The sequence below is a fragment of the Pollachius pollachius genome, assembly GCF_949987615.1.
Source record: "Pollachius pollachius genome assembly, chromosome: 3".
Classification (NCBI taxonomy): domain Eukaryota; kingdom Metazoa; phylum Chordata; class Actinopteri; order Gadiformes; family Gadidae; genus Pollachius; species Pollachius pollachius.
In genome coordinates, this window is record NC_136936.1 from 27,834,601 (window position 1) to 27,861,251 (window position 26,651).

Genomic DNA, 26,651 nt, shown 5'->3' on the forward strand with positions numbered 1-26,651 from the left:
AATCTTAGTTGTGATTGTGTAACCATGGAACCATTCTGTGCAGAGGGTCCAAGCTTCATAAAGAGGCTGGAGAGCACTGTAGCCTGGAAGCAGGGCAGCTCTGCTCGACTGCAGTGCATTGTCAGCGGTTCCCCAGAACTTCAAACATCTTGGTTCTTCGACGACAGAGAGCTGTCCCCAGGGGACAGGTATAGCATCAGCCTGAAGGACAGTGTTGCTACTCTGGAGCTGAGAAGTGTCATGCTGTCAGACAGTGGAAACTACACCTGTGAGGTCCTAAACGAGTCAGGCTGTGAGAGCTGCACCAGTAAAGTTACTGTGAAAGGTCTGTAAGCTTGATAGGCATTATTGGGGACTATAAATAAATTTTAAATAAATGTACTAAGCAAATTGTGTGTTCTCTCTCAGAACCCCCTAGTTTCATGAAGGACCTCCTTTCTGTTGAAGCAGTGAGAGGATCTGTTGCCATGTTTGACTGTGAGATTGAAGGCTCAGCACCGTTTGAGGTGGCCTGGCTGAAGAATGGAAAACGTATTTCTGCAGGCGGGAAATACAGAATAGTGTCACAGGGCTCCATGTCTTCACTTGAGATCCATTCGTTTGAAAGTTCTGATATTGGAGATTATAAGTGTGATGTATCAAATGCAGTTGGTGTAGCATCCTCCAAGGCAATGGCTAAGCAGAAAGGTTAGTGTTAAAGAATTACAAAAAACTACAATACCAAATGTTTGCTATTTCTCTTTCGGTAACAATCAGCTCTTACTATGAATATTTGATTGTTGCAAAAATTATTTCAGAACCCCCAGCATTCTTAAAGAGAGTTGAGAGCATTGCGGCTGTGTTAGGAAACACAGTCAAACTTCAGGGCAGTATAAAAGGATCAGCTCCCCTCACTGTTAAATGGACGAAAGACTCTGAGCTCCTAAGAGATGACAATGCCAATATCAGCATGAGGTTGGAGAACAATGTTGCCAGCCTTACATTCTCATCTGTTGAGGTGGCAAATGCTGGAAAGTATGCCTGCCAAGTTGATAATGCTGCAGGGCGTCAGACATGTGAAGCTATTCTAACAGTCCAAGGTTAGTTTTGGTCAATCTTTCTTTGAACAAGCCAATTGTTTTACAAATGCAGTGGCTATTAAAGTGTTATATTAATAAAATGGTAATATCTTACCTCAGAACCCGCCAGAATCGTAGAACCTGCAGAGTCCATTAGTGTGACTGCAGGAGATTCAGCCACCTTGGAATGTAGAATTGCTGGAAGCCCAGACCTTAAGGTGCAATGGTTTAAAGATGGAAAGGAGGTGACGAGTGGTCGTAAATACAAAATCACTCTGAAGGAGAAAACTGCCATGTTAAAAATTCTGGCAGCAGAAAAAGAAGAATCTTCTGAATTCAGGATGGAGGTGTCCAACAAAGTGGGGAAGGACCAGTGCAAAAGCTCCGTTACCGTCCTAGGTTAGTTTTAAGTGCAAATAACGTCCTGAATTTCTTAGTTAAGAGTTTTGAAAAGTACTCCCAGTGACCATCCATTTTCTTACACAGGTCGAGCAGTCCCCCCTTCCTTCTCTAAAACTCTAAAGAAACTAAATGCAAATATTGGTAATGATATTACCTTGGAATGCAAATTCTTTGGGACCCAACCAATTGATGTTTGTTGGTATAGAAATGACAAAGAAATCCACATTGATGCAAAATATAAGGTTGAAACGAAGGAGAACATGACCGCTCTCCTTATAAGGAGCCTGGGGCAAAGTGATGGAGGCAATTATAGATGCCGACTGACCAACATGGCTGGTCAGAAGGACGACACTGGAACTCTCTGTATCAAAGGTCAGAAAAGTTACATTCAAATACCATTGGCCAGTGTAGGAACAGAGAGATCCATTCCGACTATAAGTTGATGATGACCATGACCTTGAATTTGTTAACATTGTTTTTCTAGAACCCCCAGCTTTTACAGTGAAACCAGATAACCGGGAGGTAAAAGAAGGCTCCACTGTTTCTTTGAAATCAGCCTTCACTGGAACAGCTCCTCTGGCTGTCAAGTGGTTCAGAGAAGAAAAGGAAATTTCCACTGGAGGCTCATATTTAATTAAGAAAGATGCCTTATCCAGCACCTTGGAACTCCACTCAGTGAAACCCAGCGACTCTGCTAAGTTCACATGCCAAGTATCCAACGATGCTGGGAAAGTGGACTGTACTGCTGTCCTCATTGTGAAAGGTGCTGTTTACATTGTTCTCTCAGACGATAAACCCTGCTGTTCTGTCTTCATGTATGTTTCTTTGTCCTAATTAATGCTGTTATTTACAGAACCACCAACCATTTCATTGAAGCTTGCTCCCTCACGCCTAGTGAAAACGGGACAGCCTCTGACATTGTTTTGCAAAGTAGAGGACAGCCATGGGCTTAGTGTGAAGTGGTTTAGGAATGGCTGTGAGATCATTTCAAACTACAGACAGCTGGTGCGTTTCTCTAACTCAGTGGCCTCTTTGGAGGTGATAGACAGTAGCGTGGACGATTGTGGAGAATATGTCTGTGTGGCTTCGAGTGCGGCTGGTAGCAATCACTGCAGCTGTACTGTAACAGTCAAAGGTTAGTTTCATCTTTTCATGTCAAGGTTACGGGTGTGTGTGTGTGTGTGTGTGTGTGAGAAAGTGACAATACTGTGTCTCCACTGTAGAGCCTCCTGCTTTTGTGAGGCCTCTAAGGTCTGCCACCCTGGTAAAGGGATGCGACATTGTCTTGGAAGGAAGAGTCTCAGGCTCTTCCCCCTTTGAAATACATTGCTCCCATAACGGTGAGCCCATACAAAATGACAGAAGGCATTACATCCATTTTGAAAAAGACACCATTACACTTATGGTCTCCAAGTGTGAGGCCGGAGATGCTGGGAAGTACCAGTGCACTGTTACAAATGAAGTCGGAGAAATATCTAGTTCTTTTCACATATCACTGAAAGGTTAGTTTTCAAGGTGTTTAATGTGTTACAACGTTCTCTAACAGACAAGCCATTGTGTTGAACATCTATCACTAAACATACAGGCTCTTGTAGAAGCTGTCTACTATGTATATATCTATACATAAACATGGATAGACTCTAGATGTCTGTGTGATCTTCTTCCACTAGAACCCCCATCATTTGTTCTGAGACTAGAGGACCTGACGTACCAGGTGGGCTCAGAGGTCTTTCTCAAGTGCATGCTAACCGGATCACTCCCCATGGAGGTATCCTGGGTCAAAGACAACTGTGAGCTCAAAGAAGATGAGCACATCAAGATGTCTTATGAAGCCAAAACTGCCGTGTTGAATTTGAAAAACACTCAGAAGACGCACAGTGGGAAATATGTCTGTCATGTACACAATGAAGCCGGAAGTCAGAAATGTGTTGCTGTTCTCACAGTGACAGGTTTGTTGGACCTTCTTCACATGCATTTACTGCATTTGTCATTGTCTCACAATTTGCATTGAAAAGTTGGTAATTTGTGGTACAAAGATGAGAAGGAGATCCAGAATGTGGCTTTCTGGGAAATCTCTCGTCTTGACAGTAAAGACTGTGGTAGCTATACCTGCACAGCTGGAAACAAAGCTAGCTGGCATTCTTAGCATTGTTCTGGCATCCTTTTAGTCAAAGGTTAGTTATTGTATAAGTGAAATATCACATTTCATCCAACAGAACCAAGGTATGAAAAAGCTAGAATCCATGTCTGTTTCACCTGGGTAAAAGTTCAAGTTGAATGTGCTGATCTCCGACATCCCATCGTTGACCCTCTTACTTGCTCTTTGGTCGAGGCCAACACCTCCACCTCGCTGGAGCTCTTATTTGAAAGGACAGACTCTGGATACTATATCTGTGAGATCCAGAATGAGGATAGCTTTGCATGATGTGCATTACTTATCACCCTTGGTTTCTATAGCACTACCTCAAATCAAAGAAACGCAAGAGGTGGTCAAATTTACTCCTAATTTTAAATTTACTGGGGGATCCTGTCAGTCTGGAATGCAGGATAGAGGGAACACCTAAGATAGGAACCAAATGGGGCAAAGATGGCAGAAATCTGCTGTTGAGCAGACATTATACCCATGCTGGGGACCTCACTTAACTTAATATTTAGTCTTCTTAGTTGAGAGACGCAAGATAATACATGGTTGAGGCTACAGACTCTAGTTCTTGCAGGTGAAAGGTTAATTTGCTTGTTGTAGGTCAGAAGTTCATTTTTGATATCAAACAGTACAACAATCTTAGGGTTTAAGAACCATTTTCCCTGTTTCTTACCATTTGTTAATATGACTCTTTAATACAGGAGGAGCAATTCCTCCATCATTCATTAAGAAATTAACCAACATTCAGGAGATCTGGGCATCACATGTAACCTTTGAGTGTAAAGCCGCTGGCTCTCTGCCAATATTTGTTGAATGGAAAAAAGGAGGCAAAACAATCACTGCTAGCAACAAATACATGCTGTCCCATGCAGAAAATACCATCTTATTCCAGCTGAGACTCAGTGAGAGCAATGACACAGGGGAATATTCCTGTAGAATAATTAACCAAGCAGGGAGTTGTGTATGCAGTGGAGTACTTACAGCTAAAGGCTAGAACTTATTAGTTTGATCTATTTATTCTCTGTTTAAATGTCGATCAGCTTTATCATATGTCTTTTCTGTGTGGGTTTCAGTGCCACCCAAATTCATAGATAGACCGGAACCTCAGAATGTGCTTCAAAACTCTTCGGTCCATCTGAGGAGTATGTTTGAAGGAACTCCTCCTTTCACTGTTAAATGGTTTAAAGACAACATCAAACTCTTCAGCAGTCCGTCATGTGTCATCAAAACAAATGAAACCTCCTCTACAATAATCCTTCACTCTGTTGGAGCATTGCAAATTGTGATTTATTCTTGTCAAGTTACCAACCAAGCAGGCACTGAGAGTTGATTGTGAAAGAGTTGGACTTTTCTTTTTTGTCCACCTCCACTGAATTAACTATTTTTCTTGATTTAACTTATTCCATTCCACGGATCATGTCCCCCTCCAAGTGACTTACCATGCTTCCTTTACAGCCTAAACTGCAATATATTCTTTCAGTATCTCATTCTCAGGTCACATCTTCTATTCACCCATTAGACAAAGTCTGGATGTCTCCCATATTAACCTCTTGTTTTTTTTACCTTGCAGAACCCCCTCAGTTCTTGGTGAAGCTACCTCCCAATACGTTTGTAAAGCAACGCAAGAGCCACCGCTTTGAGTGCAAGACAAACAGTGCAACCTCTATAAAAATATGCTGGTACAAAAATGACCAAAAGCTTACCGTGGAAGACAACTATAATATAGGATTTTCTGATTCTACTGCCTACCTTAAGCTGCTTACCACAAGTGTTGAGGATAACGGAGTCTACACCTGTGAAGCATACAATGATACTGGTAATGCAAGCTGCAGCTCTGTACTCACAGTTCAAGGTCAGACCCTGAGTCGACTCTCATCATGTAGCCCTGTTTTCTTCGTGTGGGATTCTGCACAGAATTGAAGGAGCATGAAACTCGAAGAGTGACGATCCCTATGTGCATGGATTGAACACAAGCATGACAATCTTTCTTCCCAGTGTGCAAACAATGCCGCTTTCCAAAGAACATTACTCTTGTTAACAGCGTTATTTTACTTTCTAGAGCCTCCATCTTTCATTAAAATGCCGGAAATACTGGAAGTCGTCAAAGGAAAAGATGGTAGCTTGCACTGTGAGCTGTACGGAACTCCTCCTTTCCAGGTCAACTGGTACAAAGAAAAGAGGGCCTTGAAGGAGAACCATAAATACTGCATGGTCAGTGAAGGAGCTTCGGCTGCTCTTCACATCATGGAGCTAGACATGACAGACGCTGGTCTATATGAATGCAGAGTAACAAACAATGTAGGAAGTAACACCTGCCATGCCATCGTTAACTTGAGAGGTTTGTACTATTTCCAGCAATAACCAGCAGGGACACTTACAATTATACCAAAACCTTGATTCAAATCATCTTCTCACGCCAACATATTTTCTTTATCAATCATCCAGAACCACCATCTTTTGTCCAGAAACTGACGGAGCAGTCGATAAGAGCTGGTCAGCAACTCACGCTGACAGCTAAAGTTAAAGGCTCTGAACCCATTACTGTGTCCTGGGTTCAGAACAAGGATCACATCCTCAGGGATGGTGAAAACAGGACTATCAGTTATCTTAATGGTGAGGCCACCCTCACAGTTCCAACAGCAGACCACACCACATCTGGCAAATACACCTGCCAGCTCAGGAACGACTCTGGCCAGGCCGAGTGCGTTTCGCTGGTCACTGTTCTAGGTCTGTATACCATTAGACTTCATTACACTTTAGGTCAGACATATTTTCTTATAGCATTAAATTATCTTTACCTGTTCTTTCATAATTTCTAGAACCTGCTGCTATTGTGGATTACCCTGAGACTTTAAATGTGATGTCAGGAGACAGTGCAGCTCTTGAGGTGTCGGTATCAGGCTCAGCAGAGCTCAAGCCCAGGTGGTTCAAGGACAACCGAGAGCTGTCTACCAGCACAAAGTTGAAGATGTCTTTTTCAAATAAAGTGATGGGTCTGAAGATTCAACCTGCTGACAAGGCAGATACAGGAGTGTACAAGCTAGAGATCCAAAATAGCATTGGGAAAGCATCATGCAATATAAAACTCTCTGTCTCAGGTCAGTACTCATCACATCTTTAGTCTAATTATCATCCAATATGATTCCATGCTGATGATGTGCCAGGAAATATTTGAAAGCAAAGTCTTTTTGTATAACAGACAAGATGATTCCAGCAACATTCATACGGAAGCTGAGAGACATTCATCTAGTTGCTGGTCGACCAGGAGAGATGGAGTGTAAGGTGGCTGGTTCAGCTCCTTTCACCACCTCCTGGTTCCACAATGGCCAGGAGATCAAGGATTGCCCAAGCTTTGACTTAAGCCTCATTGATAACACATGTAAAATCAAAGTTCCAACTGTCCAGTTGTCTGACTGTGGGAAATACACCTGCAAAGCTACTAATGCTGCAGGAAGTAGTGAAACTAGCGCTTTGATGACTGTCAAAGGTTTGTAGTTAAAGTATAGAAGGAATCATCATGGCTCAAACATGTTTTAATCCCCAATGGGATCTTGTGCATACCAGAAAGGTCGAATGTATTTTACAACACTTACTTTCTTCAAATTAGAATCTCCCTCTTTTCTGGAAACACCTGACATGAAAGAAAGTCTCCCTGGAAAAAATGTCACGTTCTCGGCCAGAGTGAAGGGCAGTGGGCCTCTCAAGGTGAGATGGTTCAGGGGCGCTAAAGAAATGCTCCATGGAAGGTGCTGTGATGTTTCCCTGAAGGAGGGGGTAGCTACTCTTGTGCTGAACGCTGTGGAGAAGAGCCATGCAGGGGAATATACCTGTCAGGCCATCAATGATGCTGGGAAGGAAAGCTGCTCATTCACCTTGTTTGTAAAAGGTTGGTTAGATTTACAATTAACCTGAGAAAATCAATATTTTTTTTGTCAGCACCTGCTTGTGAATGAGATATTATTGAAACTAACCAACATTACTTTACCAGAACCGGTTCACTTTGTGAATAAGCTAAGGAACATTTCCTGTGAGAAAGGAGTGCCTCTGAGGCTTGAAGTCACATTTGCTGGTACCCCACGGGTGGAGGTGACCTGGAGGAAAGACGGTGATGTCATTTGGGCTTCTTACCAGTACAACGTCATAAAAACAGACACCTCTTGTGTCCTGGAGGTCCTCAACAGTGACAAGATGGAGGCAGCTGGAACATACTCTTGTGATGTTGACAACGGAGTTGGAAGTGACAAGTGTGATGCTCAAATCTCTATTTTAGGTAAAACTTAACAAGTCTTAACAAGGTCTACTAGTAGTTCAAACATTCAATCATTACTTTATCCTCCCGGCTAAAACTAACCACTTCATCTGTTACTGTAGAACGACCTTACTTTGTTGAAGATTTGAAGCCTTCAGAAGTATCTGCCGGTGATGCCCTTACCCTGAGCTGCCGTATCGCAGGAACACCTGACATCTCAGTAGCTTGGTTTAAAGCAAATGGAAAAATATGCAAGTCCAATACTTGCTCAATGGACTTTACAAAAGGTGTTGCCACTCTGAAATTGAGTAAGACAACCACGTTTGATGATGGAGAATTTATCTGTAAAGCTGAGAACCGGGTGGCATCTGAATCCTGCAGGTGCATAGTAACTGTTAAAGGTGATGCTCAGATCTTCTTCCTAAACATTCACTGATTACCGCATTAATAAAATGTTCTGTCCAGTAGGAGGTGAGACAGGACACAGTAGGTGGGACAATAGATGAAACAAAAGACCAGTAGTACTATACAGAAGAAGTCTTGGTGCTGACTAACGCCACATTGCTGTTTAATACCTAACTAACCTTGCTTCTCTCATCAGTGCTTCTCACAGAGCCCGTTAACTTCATCGGGAAATTGGAGGACACTCATTTCTTAGTAGGTCAACCTCTTAAACTAGTGTGCAAGTACACTGGAAGCCAGAGGGTCCAAGTCACGTGGAAGAAAGACGACGTACCTAGACTAGACGTTAGTCTAGGTAAAGGCAAACGCACTGACCTGCCAACAGCTTTCCATTCCTCTGCTAACCTCCTCAGTCACTATCTCCATTTGCTCAAGTGGTGCATGATTACCCTCAAGAGCATGCTTCCAGAGAATAACACAACTATTCTCTTGACAATCAGAAGTTCATGTCCTTCCACTACTTTGAAGATGTTGTGGAGATACAGTTCACTGCACTTCTAGGATGGAACTGGAAGAAATCCTTGACTAGTTGTCTTGTTTTGGACTTTCATCAAAACCAAAACAACGTTTTAGGGCACTGAAAACTGAGCTTTTGAAAGTCTTTCCAGGGTGAAAATGTTTTAAACCCTTTTCTGTCATTTTGTTTTGACCGGTGAAACTCAGCTTTTTGAAAACGCTGACCTCATGTCCTCGAATTCGTCCATGGCAATTCAGAGCAACCTAGAAATAGCTAATCATTACTGCGCCTTGTGGAGGCTTATAGATATACTGAACCCAATACTTTTTGTTCACATCGCCATCAGACTTTCAATGTACACCTTCACCAAACTTTAGAAATGTCCCGGCTGAAAAATGTGCTCAATGGTTAGACTTCCTGCCCCCTACTGACCTGGCAAGCTTATCTGAGAACTACCAATAGTTATTGTGTTCTCCAGTGGACGGTATATGGACCTTCTCCTAACGATATTTTGTTAAACAGATGGTGTGGACAAAAACTCTTTACAGAATGAAAGGAACAAATAAGCTTATAAAACACCACATTCACCGCCAGTCCACATTCATGTGGACTGGCCTTAGAACGTGATGATGGGCTAATCTAGCTTTTCCTGATGAGAAACTACAGCAGTCTCTGATAGTACCAAGCAGTTCCATACTGTAGAAGTCTCAGGGTTAATGCTGACTAATGCCACATTGCTCATTAATACCTAACTAACCTTGCTTCTCTCATCCCTGCTTCTCACAGAGCCTGTTCACTTCATCAAAAAGCTGGAGGACACTCGCTTTTTAGTTGGTCAACCTCTGAAGCTAGTGTGCAAGTACACTGGAAGCCAGAGGGTCCAAGTCACCTGGAAGAAAGACGACAAGTTGATCTGGGCATCATACCAGTATAGTGTCCTAACTACTGACTCCACCTGCTCTCTGGAGGTCCTCTACAGCGACCGCATTACAGCTGCAGGGAAATACTCATGTGAAATTTCTAATGGAGCTGGAAGTGACTTCTGTCACGCTTATGTCCATCTAGGTAAAGACAAAAGCACTAACCTGCCAACAGCGGTCCATTCCTCTGCTAACCTCCTCAGTCACTATCTCCATTTCCTCAGATGGTGCATGATAACCCTGATCACCCTGCTTACAGAGAATGACGCAATTAGCCTCTTCAATACTGGAAACATGAAACAGTCACTACTGTAAACATGACCTCATACTGTTAAGGAATCTTCCTTCAATTCAATGTCTAAAGCACAGATGACAATCTGAAGTTCAGGTCTTTCCACTACTTTGAGGATACACTTCACTGCACATCTAAGATGGACCTTAATTAAATCCTTGACTAGTTGTATTGTTTTGGCCTTAATCCAAACCAAAACAATGTTTTAGATGACTGAAATCTGAGCTTTTTTAAAAGTCCTTCCATGGTGGGGATGTTTTAAACTCTTTTTTACGTATTTTTGTGTTGACCAGTGAAACTTAGCTTTTGGAAAACCCTGAACAAATGTCCTTGAATTCTTCCATGGCAATTCAGATAAACCTAGTATTACTTATTCATTACTGCACCTTGTGAAGGCATGTAGATATATTGAACCCAATACTTCTTAGTCCACATCTCTATCAGATTTTCAATATACTCCTTCGGCAAACTTCAGAAATGGCCCAGCTGAAAAACACACCCAATGTTTAGACTTCCTGCCCCCTACAGACTGGGAAAACATATTGGAGTACTACCAATATTTTTTGCGTTCTCCAATGGAAGGTATATGGACCTTCTTCTTGCAATAGTTTGCTAAACACATGGTGTGATGAAAAATCTTTCCAGAATGACAGGAACAAATAAGCTTTAAAAATTACCCACATTTATGTGGACTGGCCATAGAATGTGATGATGGGCTAACCGTTCTTCTCCTGGTGAGACACTACAGCAGTCTCTGATAGAACCAAGCCGTTCCATACTGTAGTAGCCTCAGGGTTAATGCTGACTAAAGCCAAATTGCTCATTAATACCAAACTAACCTTGCTTCTCTCATCACTGCTTCTCACAGAGCCTGTTCGCTTCATCAAGAAGCTGGAGGACACTAGTTTTAAAGTCGGTCAACCTCTGAAACTAGTGTGCAAGTACACAGGAAGCCAGAGGGTCCAAGTCAACTGGAAGAAAGACGACAAGTTGATCTGGGCGTCATACCAGTATAATGTCCTAACTACTGACTCCACCTGCTCTCTGGAGGTCCTCTACAGCGACCGCCCAGCAGCTGCTGGGAAATACTCCTGTGAAATTACTAATGGAGCTGGAAGTGATTTCTGTCAGGCCCATGTCCGTCTAGGTAAAGACAAAAACACTAACCTGCCAACAGCTTTCCATTCCTCTCCTATCCTCCTCAGTTACTATCTCCATTTCCTCAGATGGTACATGATTACCCTCATAAGCCTGCCTACAGAGAATAACACAACTAGTCTATTCAATATTGGAACATTTTATCAATCATTACTATAAACAGAATTTTTACCATTTAAAGATCTTTCTTTCAATGCAATGTCGAAAGCACCGATGAAGATCAGAAGTTCATGTCCTTTACCTACTTTGAGGAGGTTGTGGAGATACACCTCACTGCACATCTTAGATGGAACTTTAAGAAATCCTTTACTAGTCCTAATAGACCTAGTACATACGTACCCAAGTATTTTTAAATATCACGGTCTTTTGGCCTTTCAACCAAACTAAAACAATGTTTTAGATCATTGAAAACTGAGCTTTGGGAAATGTCCTTCAAGGATGGAAATGTTTTCAACAATTTTTATTTCTATAAGTGTGTATAACTCAGCTTTTGTAAAACGCTGACCTCATGTCCTCAAATTTCGTCCATGGCAACCAAGTATGACTTAATCATTACTGCCCCTTCCGGTGGCATATAGATATACTGAACCCAATACTTCTTATTCCACATCTCCCTCAGATTTTCAATTTACAACTTCGCCTAACCAATAGTTTTCGCATTCTCCTATGGACTGTGATATTTTGTTAAACAGATGGTGTAGACAGGTACTTTTTTCAAGAATGAAAGGAACAAATAAGCTTTAAAAATTACCCATATTCATGTGGACTGGCCTTAGAATGTGATGCAGGGCTAACCTCGCTTCTTTTGGTTCTCTCAGACACCAGTCTATCAGTCTGATAGGACCAAGCCATTTGATACTTCAGTAGTCTCAGGGTTAATGCTGACTAACACCACATTGCTCCTAAAAACATAAGTAACTTTGCTTCTTTCATCACTGCTTCTCACAGAGCCTGTTCGCTTTATCAAGAAGCTGGAGGACGCTCGCTTTTTAGTAGGTCAACCTCTGAAACTAGTGTGCAAGTACACTGGAAGCCAGAGGGTTCAAGTCACCTGGAAGAAAGATGACAAGATGATCTGGGCATCCTACCAGTATAATGTCCTAACTACTGACTCCACCTGCTCTCTGGAGGTCCTCTATAGCGACCGGCCAGCAGCTGCAGGGAAATACTCCTGTGAAATTACTAATACAACTGGAAGTGATGTCTGTCACGCTCATGTCAGTCTAGGTAAAGGCAAAAGCACTGACCTGCCAACAGCTTTCCATTCCTCTGCTAACCTCCTCACTCACTATCTCCATTTCCTCAGATGGTGCATGATAACCCTCATAAGCCTGCTTACAGAGTATAACTCAACTAGTCTCTTCAAACCTGGAAAGATGAAGATCTTTCCAGCATTGACCTTCGGTTAAAGTAATTTTCAATCTTCACCTTCACTGAACTTTAGAAATTGGTGCAGCTGAAAACATGCTCAATACACTCTAAACGTTTAGACTTTTTGCCCCCTACTGACGGGGAGAGCTTATCGGAGTACTTTCAATTGTTTTTGCATTCTGGTATATATATTGCTATGGCCAGCAATATTTTGTTAAACAGATGGTGTAGAAAGGACATTTTTTTCAGAATGAAAGGAGTAAATAAGTTTTATAAATAAGCATATACATGTGGACAGGGTTTAGAAGGTGGTGCAGGGCTAACTTTGCTTCTCTCAGTGAGACAGTTTAGCAATCTGTGATAGGACCAAACCATTCTATACTCAAGTAGTCTCAGGATTAATGCTGTCTAACATCACATTGCTCTTTAATACCTAACTAACCTTGCTTCTGTCATCACTGCTTCTCACAGAGCCTGTTCGCTTCATCAAGAAGTTGGAGGACACTAGTTTTAGAGTCAGTCAACCTCTGAAACTAGTGTGCAAGTACACTGGAAGCCAGAGGGTCCAAGTCACCTGGAAGAAAGATGACAAGATGATCTGGGCTTCATACCAGTATAATGTCCTAACTACTGACTCCACCTGCTCTCTGGAGGTCCTCTACAGTGACCTGCCAGCAGCTGCAGGGAAATACTCCTGTGAAATTACTAATGCAACTGGAAGTGATGTCTGTCACGCTCATGTCCGTCTAAGTGAAGCCGAAAGCACTGGCCTGAAAAAAGCATTCCACTCTCATGCTAATCTTCTCGGTAACTATCTCCTTTCCTCAGATGGTGCTTGATAACCCCCATAGGCCTGCTTACATAGAATAACTAAAATAGTCATGTCCTTCCACTACTTTGAGGATGTTGTGAAGATACACTTCACTGAACATCTAAGATGGACCTCAAAGAAATCCTTGACAAGTTGTGTTATGCCTTTCATCCAAACCAAAACAATGTTTTCGGTCATTGAAAATTTTGCTTTTGGAAAAAAAATTCAGGGTGAAGATGTTATAAAAAGAAATAATATTTTATTGTTGACCGGTGAAACTCAGCTTTTCGAAAATGTTTACCACATGCCCTCGAATTCGTCCATGGCAATTCAGAGCAATCTAGTATTACTTAATAATTATTGCCCTTTGTAGAGGCATATAAATATACTGAACCCAATACTTAGTCCACGTCTCCCTCCGATTTTCAATGAACACCTTCCCTGAACTTTAGAAAATGGCGCAGCTGAAGAAATTGCTCAAAATGCACCAAATATTTGCAAACTTATCAGAGTACTTCCAATACTTTTGGCGATCCCCTTGGATAGAGATATATTGTAAAACAGATGGTGTGGACATGACAATTTTTATAAACCGAAACGGACAAATTGGTTTTGAAAAAATACAAGTACCACGTGGACTAGCCTTAGAAGGCAATATTGGGCTTGTCCCTCTATTACCTGGTGAGACAGTATAGCAGTCTCTGATAGGACGAAGCCATTACATACTGTCGTAGTCTCAGGGTTAGTGCTGACTAATGCCACATTACTTATTAATACCTTACTAACCTTGCTTCTTTCATCACTGCTTCTCACAGAGCCTGTTCGCTTCGTCAAGAAGCTGGAGGACACTCGCTTTTTAGTAGGTCAACCTCTGAAGCTGGTGTGCAAGTACACTGGAAGCAAGAGGGTCCAAGTAACCTGGAAGAAAGACGACAAGATGATCTGGGCATCATACCAGTATAATGTCCTAACTACTGACTCCACCTGCTCTCTGGAGGTCCTCTACAGCGACCGGCCATTAGCTGCAGGGAAATACTCCTGTGAAATAACTAATGAAATTGGGAGCGATTTCTGTCAAGCCCATGTCAGTCTAGGTAAAGGCAAAAACTCTGACCTGCCATCAGCTTTCCATTCCTCTGCTAAGCTTCTCAGACAGTACCTCCATTTTCTCAGATGGTGCATGATGCAATGATCATACGCCTCCTTACAGAGAATAATTAAACTTGGTCCTAAGTCTCTTCGATACTGGAAACATGAAACAATCACTACTGTAAACGGAATCTTTAACAGTTAGGAAATCTTTCCTTCAACGTAATGTCTAAAGCACGGATGACGATGAGAAGTTTATTTCCTTCCACTACTTTGAAGTTGTTGTGGAGATACACTTCCCTGTACATATGAGATGGAATCAGTAGAGATCCTTGACGATTTGTCTTAGACCTACTCGTGCGTATTCAATTATTTGAAAAATAAATTGTTTGAAGTGTTTTGGCATTTCATCCAAATCAATATCAAATTTTAGGCCACTTCAATCTGAGCTTTTGGAAAACTCCTTCTAGTGTGAATTAATCTTGAATACTATTTTCTGTTTAATAGTGCGGACTGGTAAAACTGAGCTTTTGGAAAATGCAGACCTCACGTCATCAAATTACTTCCAAGTAATTCAAGGCTACCTGGTGTAACTCAATAATTTCTGCGCCTTGTGGATGCATATAGATGTATTGCTTCCTATATTTCACAGTCCACATCTCCATCCTTGGTTCAATGAATCTTCAAAATGGGGCAGCTGAAGAAAATGCTCAATATGCCTCAAATAGTTGACTATTCCGCCGCTACTTACCTGGCATGCTTATCGGTATGCCTCGGACCGGTTTTTGCATTCCCTATTGACAGAGATGTTTTCTTTTTATGCAGACGGTGTGATGTGAAGATTTCTGATAACTGAAAGGGACGAATAAGCTTTAAAAAATGAGCACATAAGTTTGGACTACCCTTAGTAGGTGATGCCTGGCGTGTCCATAAATCTCCTCGTGAGACAGTACAGCACTCTCTGACAGGATCAAGCCATTGCATACTGTAGTAGTCTCAGGGTTAATGCTGACTAAGGGCACATTGCTGTTTAATACCTAACTAACCTTGCTTCTCTCATCACTGCTTCTCACAGAGCCTGTTCGCTTCATCAAGAAGCTGGAGGACACTAGTTTTAGAGTCGGTCAACCTCTGAAGCTAGTTTGCAACTACATTGGAAGCCAGATGGTGCATGTCACCTGGAAGAAAGATGACAAGTTGATCTGGGCGTCATACCAGTATAATGTCCACACTACTGACTCCACCTGCTCTCTGGAGGTCCTCTACAGCGACCGGCCAGCAGCTGCAGGGAAATACTCCTGTGAAATTTCTAATGCAGCTGGAAGTGATTTCTGTTACGCTCATGTCCGTCTAGGTAAAGGCAAAAGCATTCACCCACGAACAGCTTTCCATTCCTGTGCTAACCTCCTCAGTCAATATCTCCAATTCTTCAGATGGTGCATGATAACCCTCATAAGCCTGCTTACAGAGAATAATGTAACTAGTCTCTTCAATACTTGATACATAAAACAATCACTACTGTAATCAAAATCTTTAACAGTTAAGGAATCGTTCCTTCAACATAACCACTGAAGCACAATGATCAGAAGATGTTTCCCTTCTAATACTTGGAGGAATTTATGGAGATACAGTTCACTGCATGTCTAAAATGGAACTGGTAGAGATCCACAACTAATTGTCTTTGAAATAGCCCCTTAGGATGCCGGTATTTGAACAAGAACTCATTTATTTGTCTTGGCCTTTTATCGGATCCAAAACAATGTTTGAAGGCGATGAACTCTGAGCTTTTGGAAAATGCCTTGAACAGTGTAGTAGGAGTTTTGACCTCTATTTTCTGTGTGTTAGAGAGGATCTGTGACACAGAGATTTTGGAAAATATTGACCTCATGGTCTCGAGTTTGTGCATGGCAATTTATGGCAACCTAGTATTATTAATCATTACTACGCCTTGCAGAGTCATATAGATATACTGAGGCCAATACTTCTTAGGCCATATCTCCATCTGGAGTTTCAATGTAAACCTGCACTGAGCCTTAGAAATGGTGTATCTCAAGAAGAAGTTCACTACTCTCGATATGGTTCACCTTGTTTCCCTCTACTGACCTGGCATGCTTATCTGTACTCTTCCAATTGTTGCGCATTCCCTATGGACAGATATTTAGTTATACAGACGGTGTGACGTGAACATTTCTGAAACTAAAATGAACAAATACGCTTTAAAAAAGAACCGTGTGTGTGTGGACTACCCTTAGTAGGTGATTCTCTGCATGTTTTTGAATCTCATAGTGAGACAGTATAGCAGTCTGTGATAGGACCAAACCATTCCATACTTTAGTAGTCTCAGGGTCAATGCTAACAAACGCCACACTGCTGATTAATACCTAACTAACCTTGCTTCTCTCCTCACTGCTTCTCACAGAGCCTGTTTGCTTCATCAAGAAGTTGGAAGACACTAGTTTTAGAGTCGGTCAACCTCTGAAGTTAGTTTGCAAATACACTGGAAGCCAGAGGGTCCAAGTAACCTGGAAGAAAGATGACAAGATGATCTGGGCGTCATACCAGTATAATGTCCAAACTACTGACTCCACCTGCTCATTGGAGGTCCTCTACAGTGACCGCCCAGCAGCTGCAGGGAAATACTCCTGTGAAGTTACAAATGCAGCTGGAAGTGATGTTTGTCAAGCTCATGTCCGTCTAGGTAAAGACAAAAGCACTGACCTGGCAAAGGCTTTCCATTCCTCTGCTAACCTCCTCATTCACTCTCTCAATTTCTTCAGAAGGTGCATGATATCCCTCATAAGCCTGTTTTCAGAGAATAATTCAACTATTCTCTTCAATACTGGAAACATGAAACAGTCATTAGTGTAAATGGCATCTTTAACAGTTAGGGAATCTTTCCTGCAATTTAACATCTGAAGCACAATGATCAGAAGGTGTTTCCCTTGTAATACTTGGAGGAATTTACGGAGATACACTTCACTGCACGTTTAAAATGGAACTGGTAAAGATCCTTGACTAGTTGTCTTTGGCCTAGGCCCTAAGAATCCCGTTATTTGAACAAAAAAACATTTTCACTGTGTTTTGGCCTTTCAACGGATCCAAAACAATGTTTTAATTCAATGAACTCTGCGCCTTTGGAAAATGAAAATGGCGTTGTAGGAGTTTTGACCTCTCTTTTCTGTGTGTTAGAAGGTATCAGTGACAGAGAGCTTTTGGAAAATATTGACCTAATGGCCTTGAATTTGTGCATAGCAATTTAAGGCAACCTAGTTCAAGGTCATGTCTACATCCGCGATTCAGTGTAAACCTGCATTTAACCTTAGAAATGGTGCATCTCAAGAAGCAGTGTAATACTTTCCATATGGTTCACCTTGTTTCCCCCTAGTGACCTGGCATGCTTATCGGTTATCTTCCACTTGTTGCGCATTCCTTATGGACAGATATTTTGTTATACAGACGGTGTGACATGAAGATTCGTGAGACAGTACAGAAGTCTCCGATAGGACCAATCCGTTCCATACTGTAGTAGTCTCGGTATTAATGCTGACTAAGGCAACATTGCTCATTAATACCTAACTAACCTTGCTTCTCTCATTACTGCTTCTAACAGAGCCTGTTCACTTCATCAGCAAGCTGGAGGACACTTGCTTTTTACTGGGTCAACCTCTGAAACTAGTGTGCAAGTACACTCAAACCAAGAAGGTCCATGTCACCTGGAAGAAAGACGACAAGTTGATCTGGGCGTCATACCAGTATAATGTCCAAACTACTGACTCCACCTGCTCTCTGGAGGTCCTCTACAGCGACCGCCCAGCAGCTGCAGGGAAATACTCATGCGAAATTGCTAATGAGGCTGGAAGTGATGTCTGTCACGCTCATGTCAGTCTAGGTAAAGGCAAAAGCACTAACCTGCCAACAGCTTTCCATTCCTCTGCTAACCTCCTCAGTAACTATTTCTGTTTCCTCAGAAGGTGCATGATATCCCTCATAAGCCTGCTTTCAGAGAATAACACAACTAGCATTTTCAATACCTTGAATCAATCATTACTGTAAAGGGAATCTTTAAGAGTTACGGAATCTTTCCTTCAATGTAATGATCAGAAGATGTTTCCCTTCGAATACTTGGAGGAATTTTGTGGAGATACACTTTCACTGCATGTCTAAAATGGAACTGGTAGAGATCCTTGACTAGTTGTCTTTGGCCTAGCCCCTAAGTTTCCCGGTATCTGAACAAAAACACGTTTTCAATGTGTTTTGGCAGAGGTGTCAGAGGTAATCAAACAATGTTTTAAGAAACTGATCTCTGAGCTTTTGGAAAATGCCTTCCATGGTGTAGTAGGAGTTTTGATCTCTGTTTTCTGTGTGTTAGAGGAGATCGGTGACACAGAGCTTTTGGAAAATATTGACCTCATGTCCTCGAGTTTGTGCATGGCAATTTAAGGAAACGTCATATTTTTAATCATCATTACATCCTGCATAGGCATATAGATATACTAAGACCAAATACTTCTAAGGCCATTTCGCCATCTGTGATTCAATGTAAACCTTAGAAAAGGTGCATCTCAAGAAGAGGTACAATACTCTCCATACTGTTCGTCTTGTTTCCCCCTACTGACCTGGCATGCTTATCGGTACTCTTCAAATTGATATGGATTCCCTATGGACAGATATTTTGTAATACAGACGGTGTGACATTAAGATTTCGTAAAACTGTAAGGAACAAATAAGCTTTCAAAAAAAACTCTATGCTTGTTGACTACCCTAAGTAGGTGATTCTGGCCATGTCCTTGAATCTCCTATTGAGACAGTACAGCAGTCTCTGATAGGACCAAGCCATTCCATACTGTAGTAGGCTCAGGGTTAATGCTGACTAACATCACATTGCTCAACAATACCTAACTTACCTTGCTTCTCTCATCAATGCTTCTCACAGAGCCCGCACGCTTCCTCAAGAAGTTTGAGGAGACGTTTTTCGTGGTCGGCAAACCTCTTAAACTAATGTGCAAGTACACTGGAAGCCAGAGGGTCCAAGTCACCTGGAAGAAAGACGACAAATTGATCTGGGCTTCATACCAGTATAATGTCCTAACTACTGACTCCACCTGCTCTCTGGAGGTCCTTTACAGCGACTGCCCAGAAGCTATAGGGAAATACTCATGTGAAATATCGAATGAAGCTGGAAGTGATGTCTGTCACATTCATGTCAGTTTAGGTAAAGGCAAAAGCACAAACCTGCCAACAGCTTTCCATTCCTCTGCTAAGCTCCTCAGACTCTTTAATACTGGAAACATGAAACAATCATTACTGTAAACATGACCTCCAACAGTTGATGAAACTTTCCTTCAATGTAACGTCTAAAGAATTGTTGATGATCAGATGTTCATGTCCCTTCACCACGTTGAGGATGTGTTCTGGAGTTACACTTCAATGCACATCTGAAACGGAACCGTTAGAGATCCTTGAATAATTGTTATCCAAAGTAAGAACAAGAACAAATAATCTTCTAAAAACAGGGTTAGTCCTTGTGTGGACTAGACCTTAGAAGGTGATGCTAGGCATGTCCTTGCATCTTCCTTTTAGAGGGTTAGCAGTTTTGAGCATGAAGAAGCCATTCCATACTGTAGTAGTCTCAGGTGTAATGCTGATCAAAGCCACATTGCTCATTAATACCTAACTAACCTTGCTTCTCTCATCACTGCTTCTCACAGAAAACATGCGCTTCATCAAGAAGTTGGAGGACACTTGCTTTTTACTGGGTAAACCGCTGAAGCTAGTGTGCAAGTACACTGGAAGCAACAGGGTCCAAGTCACCTGGAAGAAAGACGACAAGTTGATCTGGGCGTCATACCAGTATGATGTCCTAACTACTGACTCAAGCTCCTCTCTGGAAGTCCTCTACAGTGACCGCCCAGCAGCTGCAGGGAAATACTCATGTGAAATATCGAACGGCGTTGAAAGTGATGTCTGTCACGCTCATGTCCGTCTAGGTAAAGGCAAAAGCACTGACCTGCCAACAGCTTCCCGCTCGTCTGCTAACCTTCTCGGTAACTATCTACATTTCCTCAGATGGTGCTTGATAACCCTCATAAGCGTGCTTAAAAGAATAACTCAAATATTCTCTTCCATACCGGAAACATGAAACAATCATTACTGAAAACATGAGCTCAAAAGTGAAGTAACATTTCTTTCAGTGTAGTGTCTTTGGCAGGGCTCCTAAACCTTTTGGTTCTTTGACCTGCTTAGTAAATGTTAAATATTTCTCCCACCCGGTGTACTTGTGGGAGGGGATGGAGGGCACGCAATGCAATTATTTTCTTCTTTGGCCATCGTTATTTGCCTGCTTCATCTTATCAAGTGTGATGACAGTAATAGTCTTTACTTAGTTATGTATCTTAGTTATGTATAACACCAGCCAGACAAATTTTCAAGCTCATGTTTACGTTTTTTCTTTCATATGTGTCTGCATTGTTTTCAATTTGGCTAGATTTAGCGACTTTTGTCCATCTCTGGCAATGAAAAATCTTATCAAGCTACTGGCGGCGAATCTGGTGACTTTTTCTCGTGACTGGCGACTTTTTGTTTTCGTGTTTTCCCTCGTCTTTGCACTGCACAAAGCTCTCTCTCTCTCTCTCTCTCCATTCCAAATCCCAATCCCTTGTGTTTGCTGCTTTCATTGTTTCCCATGAGTTCGCCTTCTTCGCCCGGATAAACCTTGTATGCAAAGGATGCGTGGTGGCGTCACAAATGACGTCATCATGCAAACCAGCGAGTTCCAGCGACTTTTCTGATAACCAACAGTACGATGTATGCAAATGAGGCAAGGTTACGTCACATTTGGCGTCATTACAACACTGTTTGTCTGGCACCTCTCCTGTTCAGCCAGACCTGTCTGAGCGGGTTTTATACGGGGCGGATTTATACGATGACTGTGCTGAGGACCGGCCTATGGGAGCCCTGTTGGGACATTGTCATCAACAACCAATATGGCTTCACTGATGTGCCACACAGTTCCTTTCTGATTCGTTGTAGTTCCATCCAATTGAAAACAGACGTTTTGGCTTGTGTCAGTGGATAATTCAAAATAACCTAAGAGGCTCCAGACTAATACTCATTTGTGAATTGGTCTGGCGAGGTCAAGCTAGTATAACAAATCTATCCACCATAACAAAGAGCTTTGATTACGTTCCCTGATCTCTGAACCATATAAGGACATGACCAAATATGGATGTTTGGACAGGCATCATGTAGAGTGTAAAAATGATAATAGAACATATTCTATTCGTTTTCCATTATTCTTTAGGATTTTGAATTTGATTTGATGGATTATTTCTAAATGTCTCTGGCCCGGTTGGGGAGCGTTACCGGTCCGTGGCCCATGACCCAACGGCCTAAAGCTCAGAGGATGTTGATAATTCTTTTGGAAATACTATTCACTGCAAGTCTAAAATGGAAGTGGCAAGTTTGAGTAGGTCCTGTAAGGTGTGTTGGTCCGTGTTCTTGTGGGAAAAGTTGGAGAAAGAAAAATACTGTGAGGGCATCCTTTAATTGGTGGCCCAAGCAGGACATACTTGTGTATTACTTTGGTTTTGATGTATCTTTGACTGCTGTTTGTTCCGTAGGAGATGGTCTGTTTACCCTGTGGTTGATACAGTGTCTGTCTAATCACTTTCATGATGTGGGGTTAAATGATGCTACTTTCCTTCACTAACAGAAAGTAAAGTTCCTCCGAGCTTCACCAAGAGGCCTGCCGAATCCATGGAGGATACAGTGGGTAAGGTGGTGAAGATGGAGGCTCGAGTTTCTGGCTCCCAGCCCATCAGCGTCTCCTGGTTTAAGGATGGTAGTCAGATCTACAGCTCTGACAAACATGACGTCAGCTTCAGGAACAACACAGCCCTTCTCTCTGTAAAAGACACATTGGTCTTTGACCAGGGTCGTTATTCTTGTGAGGCAACCAATGAGGCTGGAAAAGAGTCCTTTCAGGTTTCCCTTACTATCTCAGGTGTGTATGTGTTCAAATGGAATACAGTAGGGTTTCACTCTCATATCATCTTTATTATTTAATATAAGACTTCCTCTCCTCCTCTCTTTACTGTTGTAACGTTCTTCAATCTGCCTTATTAACATTGTTTTTTAAGATTCTTTAAGGAAAAAACGAACTTAAACATACTTAACCAAAAAAGGATTGTATAAAATATTGCACAAAGGATCCTTGACACTGATATGCAGTTTTTGTAAAATAATCTTTCAGAGGCTGCAAAGAAGCCTGTATTTGACATCCCTCTCAAATCGGAGACGGTGAAAGAGGGCGACAAGCTTAGCCTTACCTGCCACGTCTGTGGCTCTCCTCCACTGAAGATCCAGTGGATGAAGGATAGAAAGGAGCTCAAATCCAGTGGGAACACCAGGATTACTTTAGTGGATGGTACAGCAAGCCTGGAAACCAGCAAAGCATCCAAGGCTGAAGCAGGAGATTATCTGTGCAAGGCCAGCAATGCTGAGGGCAGTGAGTTCTGCAAGTCCAAGGTCACTGTGAAAGGTAAACCCATTTGAATACAGGTACTTCCTTGATAATATGTTATGATGGACCTTGCATTTTATTTTTTTTCCAGCTCTTTTAACATCCACACGTTGGAGATCATTTCAACATTATTAGGTGTTTGAAGTTCACAACTGTTGTGGTTCTTAGACTTTATTCTTTCTTTCTTTCTTTCTTTCTTTCTTTCTTTCTTTCTTACTCTCCACAAATCTTGGGATCCTACTCCTGCCACAACCTAGAAACTCCATTACACTTTGAAAATGTTCATGTTAGCTTGGAATCACGCACTACTGTTCAGATTATATTAATATTTTAAACTTTTGAAGATATACTAATTTAAAATATTCTTTTTTACAATTGAAGGCAATGGGGGCCCATTCCCTGACACTTCAAATACTTCAGACTTCATAACTTAGTCAACCATAACTTGGTCCGTTTTCAACCGTTGATCTTCAAATATATAATATAAGATTTTCAATATCATTCATACTTTTTCAGAATCAACAGTATGATGTCAAACCCTATTCACGTTTGTATATTTTCAGTGCTATTTTCCTCGTGCTCTAGCCTAAGGTGGCTATCACAAAAGCTAACCATTTCGTACCTTGCGGAGCCTAACAACGTCAATATTATACCTAGAAACACAATGTTAAGCTTAAACGGTATTTTTTTGTTACACTGGTGCTAAAATTATTAATCGATTGAAAATATGATTGTTACATATTCTGTGTTTGTGTGTGGGGACCCCCCGTTTAAATGGCTAGAGACTAGGTTCTTCATACATATGTGTGTTATAATGAGATGATTGATTAGTTGGGATGAGATTTTTTTTTTTTTGTTGTTTAACTCTCTCACTTTATTTGTTTCCAACCATTTTACATTCTTTAAAGGGTGTACATGTATACATTCTCTACTCTATTTAGACTCTGTTCAAATCTTTGCACTTGAATTCAGCCATTCAACATTTCTTTACATTTTTAACTATGGGGCTTTATTAAAACATATTTTCAACCTCACTTTGCACTACAGCACTCACCACATTTTCTGCAGGAAATGCTTTTTCTAGTTGAAACTGCTGTTTAAGGCGTTGAATGGAGCCTTGTCTTCTAATCTGGTGCATTCTAATTTTGTTCATCAGAATAGCACTGTCTGCATCTTGGGAAACATGATTAATTGAGAATACCTGGTATAATATGATTGAATAATGTCATGACTGCCACCCTGATATCTGAATGTACTGATATCTGTTCAAACCTATGCATTTAATAATTTGGCTGTAGTCTCATAAAAAATGATTGTATTTGACGATTATAAGGAATAACTTTTGCTTGCAGGTCAAAGGATTGTACTTTCCATTAAACTTAGTTACTGCTTCAGGGCATAGGGTCATATTCTTAGCTTGTTTCCTAAATTACCTTTACTTAAGATTGGAATTTCTACTTCAGAAACCACTTTGTCTAATAAAAATGTATTAGAGGGTAAAAAAAAGGGTAAGTACTGTGAAACCTCTGCTACTAATAATATCACCAGTTGTACTCCTTGCTTAATAATAATAAAGCTTGTATTGCAGTGTGATCCTATTTGAATGGTTCTTCAGTGCTAGTATTTACTGATAACAACATTCCATCAGACAAAGGGACCAAGGCTGCACCTAGCGAGGCGGCAGCAGCTGCTGGAACTTCTCCAACAAAGCGTCTGGACAACCTCTTCTTCATCGAAGAGCCCAAGAGTGTCTCTGTCGCAGAGAGTGAGTATTTTCTAATGTTTGTCAGAAGCAATCTGTCAAACATCTGACAACACCTGTCATGAAGGTGATGAAGGTTTTGAGATTATTGTTTGTTGTCTGTGTGTTGCAGAGGGCACTGCTACCTTTATCGCCAAGGTTGGAGGTGATCCCATTCCCAATGTGAAATGGATGAAGGGGAAGTGGAGGCAGATCACCCCTGGTGGTCGTATCTCTGTGGAACACAAAGGGCAGGAGGCCAAGCTGGAGATCAGAGAAGTGACCAAGTCTGACTCTGGCCAGTACAGATGTGTGGCCTCCAGCAAACACGGAGAGATTGAATGCAGTACAGACATGGAGGTCAACAAGAAGGAGGAGACGGAAGGAGTTGGGGACTTTAGGGCCAAGCTCAAGAAGTAGGTGTTCATAAACACAGAGATTTATGCAGCCATGTTTCATCAGGTTTCATTAAAGCCATGTACAGTGGATGACTTGTGGAGGTGTGAAGACAGTATTGTCCTCAATCTACACCTCCTCTAGTGCTGTTTCTTGTCATGCGTCTCATGGTTGGGCAGGCTGGGTTTCTGCACTTAGTGAAGTGTGGACATCACATGGGGCGCTACATGGGACAATATGAATGAATCTGTTTGTCTCCATAGGACTCCATCCAAGACGAAGAGTCCAAAGAAGGAGGGAGAGGTTGATATCGTTGAGCTACTGAGAGGTCATGAGCCCAAAGACTATGAGAAGATTCTCCTCGACCATGACATCCACGACTACCGGGCAATTCTTGAGGCTATTTCTTTCTTGAAGAAAGAGAAAGAGGATGACACAGGAAAAGTGGTGCGTAATAAACTGAGATCACAAAAAACACTTCTAATGCCACAAGGAATACATTTACGTTCTAGAGGTTTGTCCCTGGTTTGATGGACAAGATCTACAGTAAAGGAGCAGACCTGAATCTGAAAGGTGTATCTCCTGTCCTACAGGAAGTGGAGCGTGGTGGCCGAGTAGATGAGGAGGACATGGCTAGACTCATCCAGCAGCTGGAGGGCCGCGCTGGCACAGAGGTACCAGTGGTCGTCTCCTCCGTCTCATCAGTCCCATAGATACACCAGTTTCATACAAACATCAGATACACCAGTCTCATTCAACATAAGATATACCATTCTCATGCAAACATCAGATACACCAGTCTCATATAAACATTAGATACACCAGTCTCATACAAACATCAGATAGACCAGTCTCGTACAAAAACAGATACACCAGTCTCATACAAACATCATATATACCAGGCTCTTCTGGCTCAGGTTCCTATGTGTTTTGGTTCAGGTTAATTGATCAATTGTCTTCTATGTAGTGCTTTTAAAATGGCTGGCACGTTTCAAGGACTGAATTGAATAATTGTCCAAGCATTAATCATTAATCCTGTGTTGGTTTGCAGCCTGTCTCTGTGTTAAAAGACATCAGTGACCAGACCACTGCTGAGAAGCAGGTGGCCACTTTTGAGTGCCAGGTCACCATCAACTACCCTGAGATCACCCTGTCCTGGTACAAGGGCACCCAGAAGCTGGACAACAGTGACAAGTATGACATCAGTGTGGTAGGGGATCACCACTACCTCAGAATCAAGAAGTGCAGTGATAAGGACCAGGGCGACTACCGCGTGGTGTGTGGCCCTCATATCTCCAACGCCAGACTCACCGTCACTGGTAGGTCGCCATGCAGTAAAGGGTCCTGTGTTGTATTGTAATTTTCATCACCTTCCACTGTTCTTCAGTTCTTCTCTTTGGTTTCCCACAAGCTGCCTCTCAGAACCAGCGACCTCTACCGTTGAATCATGTGATTTAGATGCTTTATCTGTGTTCTTTGGGTTTTCTAGTATGTTCTCCCTTGTGTTCTCCTTGTTTTCTTTATTTCCACACTTCAAACGCTTATAATGTCAAATCTTTTTAATATTGAGGTTAAATGTAG

At 41.8% G+C, this 26,651-nt stretch overlaps 3 protein-coding genes across 3 annotated transcripts in view; all 3 read left to right on the top strand.

The window, feature by feature from the left end:
• Positions 1-26,651, top strand: part of ttn.1 (titin, tandem duplicate 1) — a gene marked incomplete at both ends in the record, with an annotated part of 341,754 nt that overhangs the window by 182,726 nt on the left and 132,377 nt on the right. Inside the window, 7 exons of the mRNA XM_079733756.1 lie at positions 22,124-22,414; positions 22,664-22,951; positions 24,582-24,698; positions 24,808-25,090; positions 25,334-25,517; positions 25,664-25,744; positions 26,122-26,389. Coding sequence (XP_079589882.1) covers positions 22,124-22,414; positions 22,664-22,951; positions 24,582-24,698; positions 24,808-25,090; positions 25,334-25,517; positions 25,664-25,744; positions 26,122-26,389 — 1,512 coding nt within the window. The remainder of the gene's footprint in view (positions 1-22,123; positions 22,415-22,663; positions 22,952-24,581; positions 24,699-24,807; positions 25,091-25,333; positions 25,518-25,663; positions 25,745-26,121; positions 26,390-26,651) is intronic.
• On the top strand, positions 25-1,784 carry LOC307073104 (neuroglian-like; the record flags this gene model as incomplete). Its single annotated transcript, XM_079732810.1, has 6 exons — positions 25-325; positions 409-687; positions 798-1,079; positions 1,179-1,457; positions 1,545-1,601; positions 1,741-1,784. The coding sequence occupies 6 exons, from the start codon at positions 25-27 to the stop codon at positions 1,782-1,784; spliced, it is 1,242 nt and encodes a 413-aa protein (XP_079588936.1).
• LOC307073105 (myosin light chain kinase, smooth muscle-like) lies at positions 1,790-6,724 on the top strand (the record flags this gene model as incomplete). The annotated part of the gene is made up of 9 exons (XM_079732811.1): positions 1,790-1,832; positions 1,945-2,223; positions 2,314-2,595; positions 2,684-2,962; positions 3,131-3,337; positions 5,174-5,455; positions 5,663-5,941; positions 6,049-6,330; positions 6,423-6,724. 9 exons carry the CDS (start codon positions 1,790-1,792, stop codon positions 6,722-6,724), a joined length of 2,235 nt encoding a protein of 744 aa, XP_079588937.1.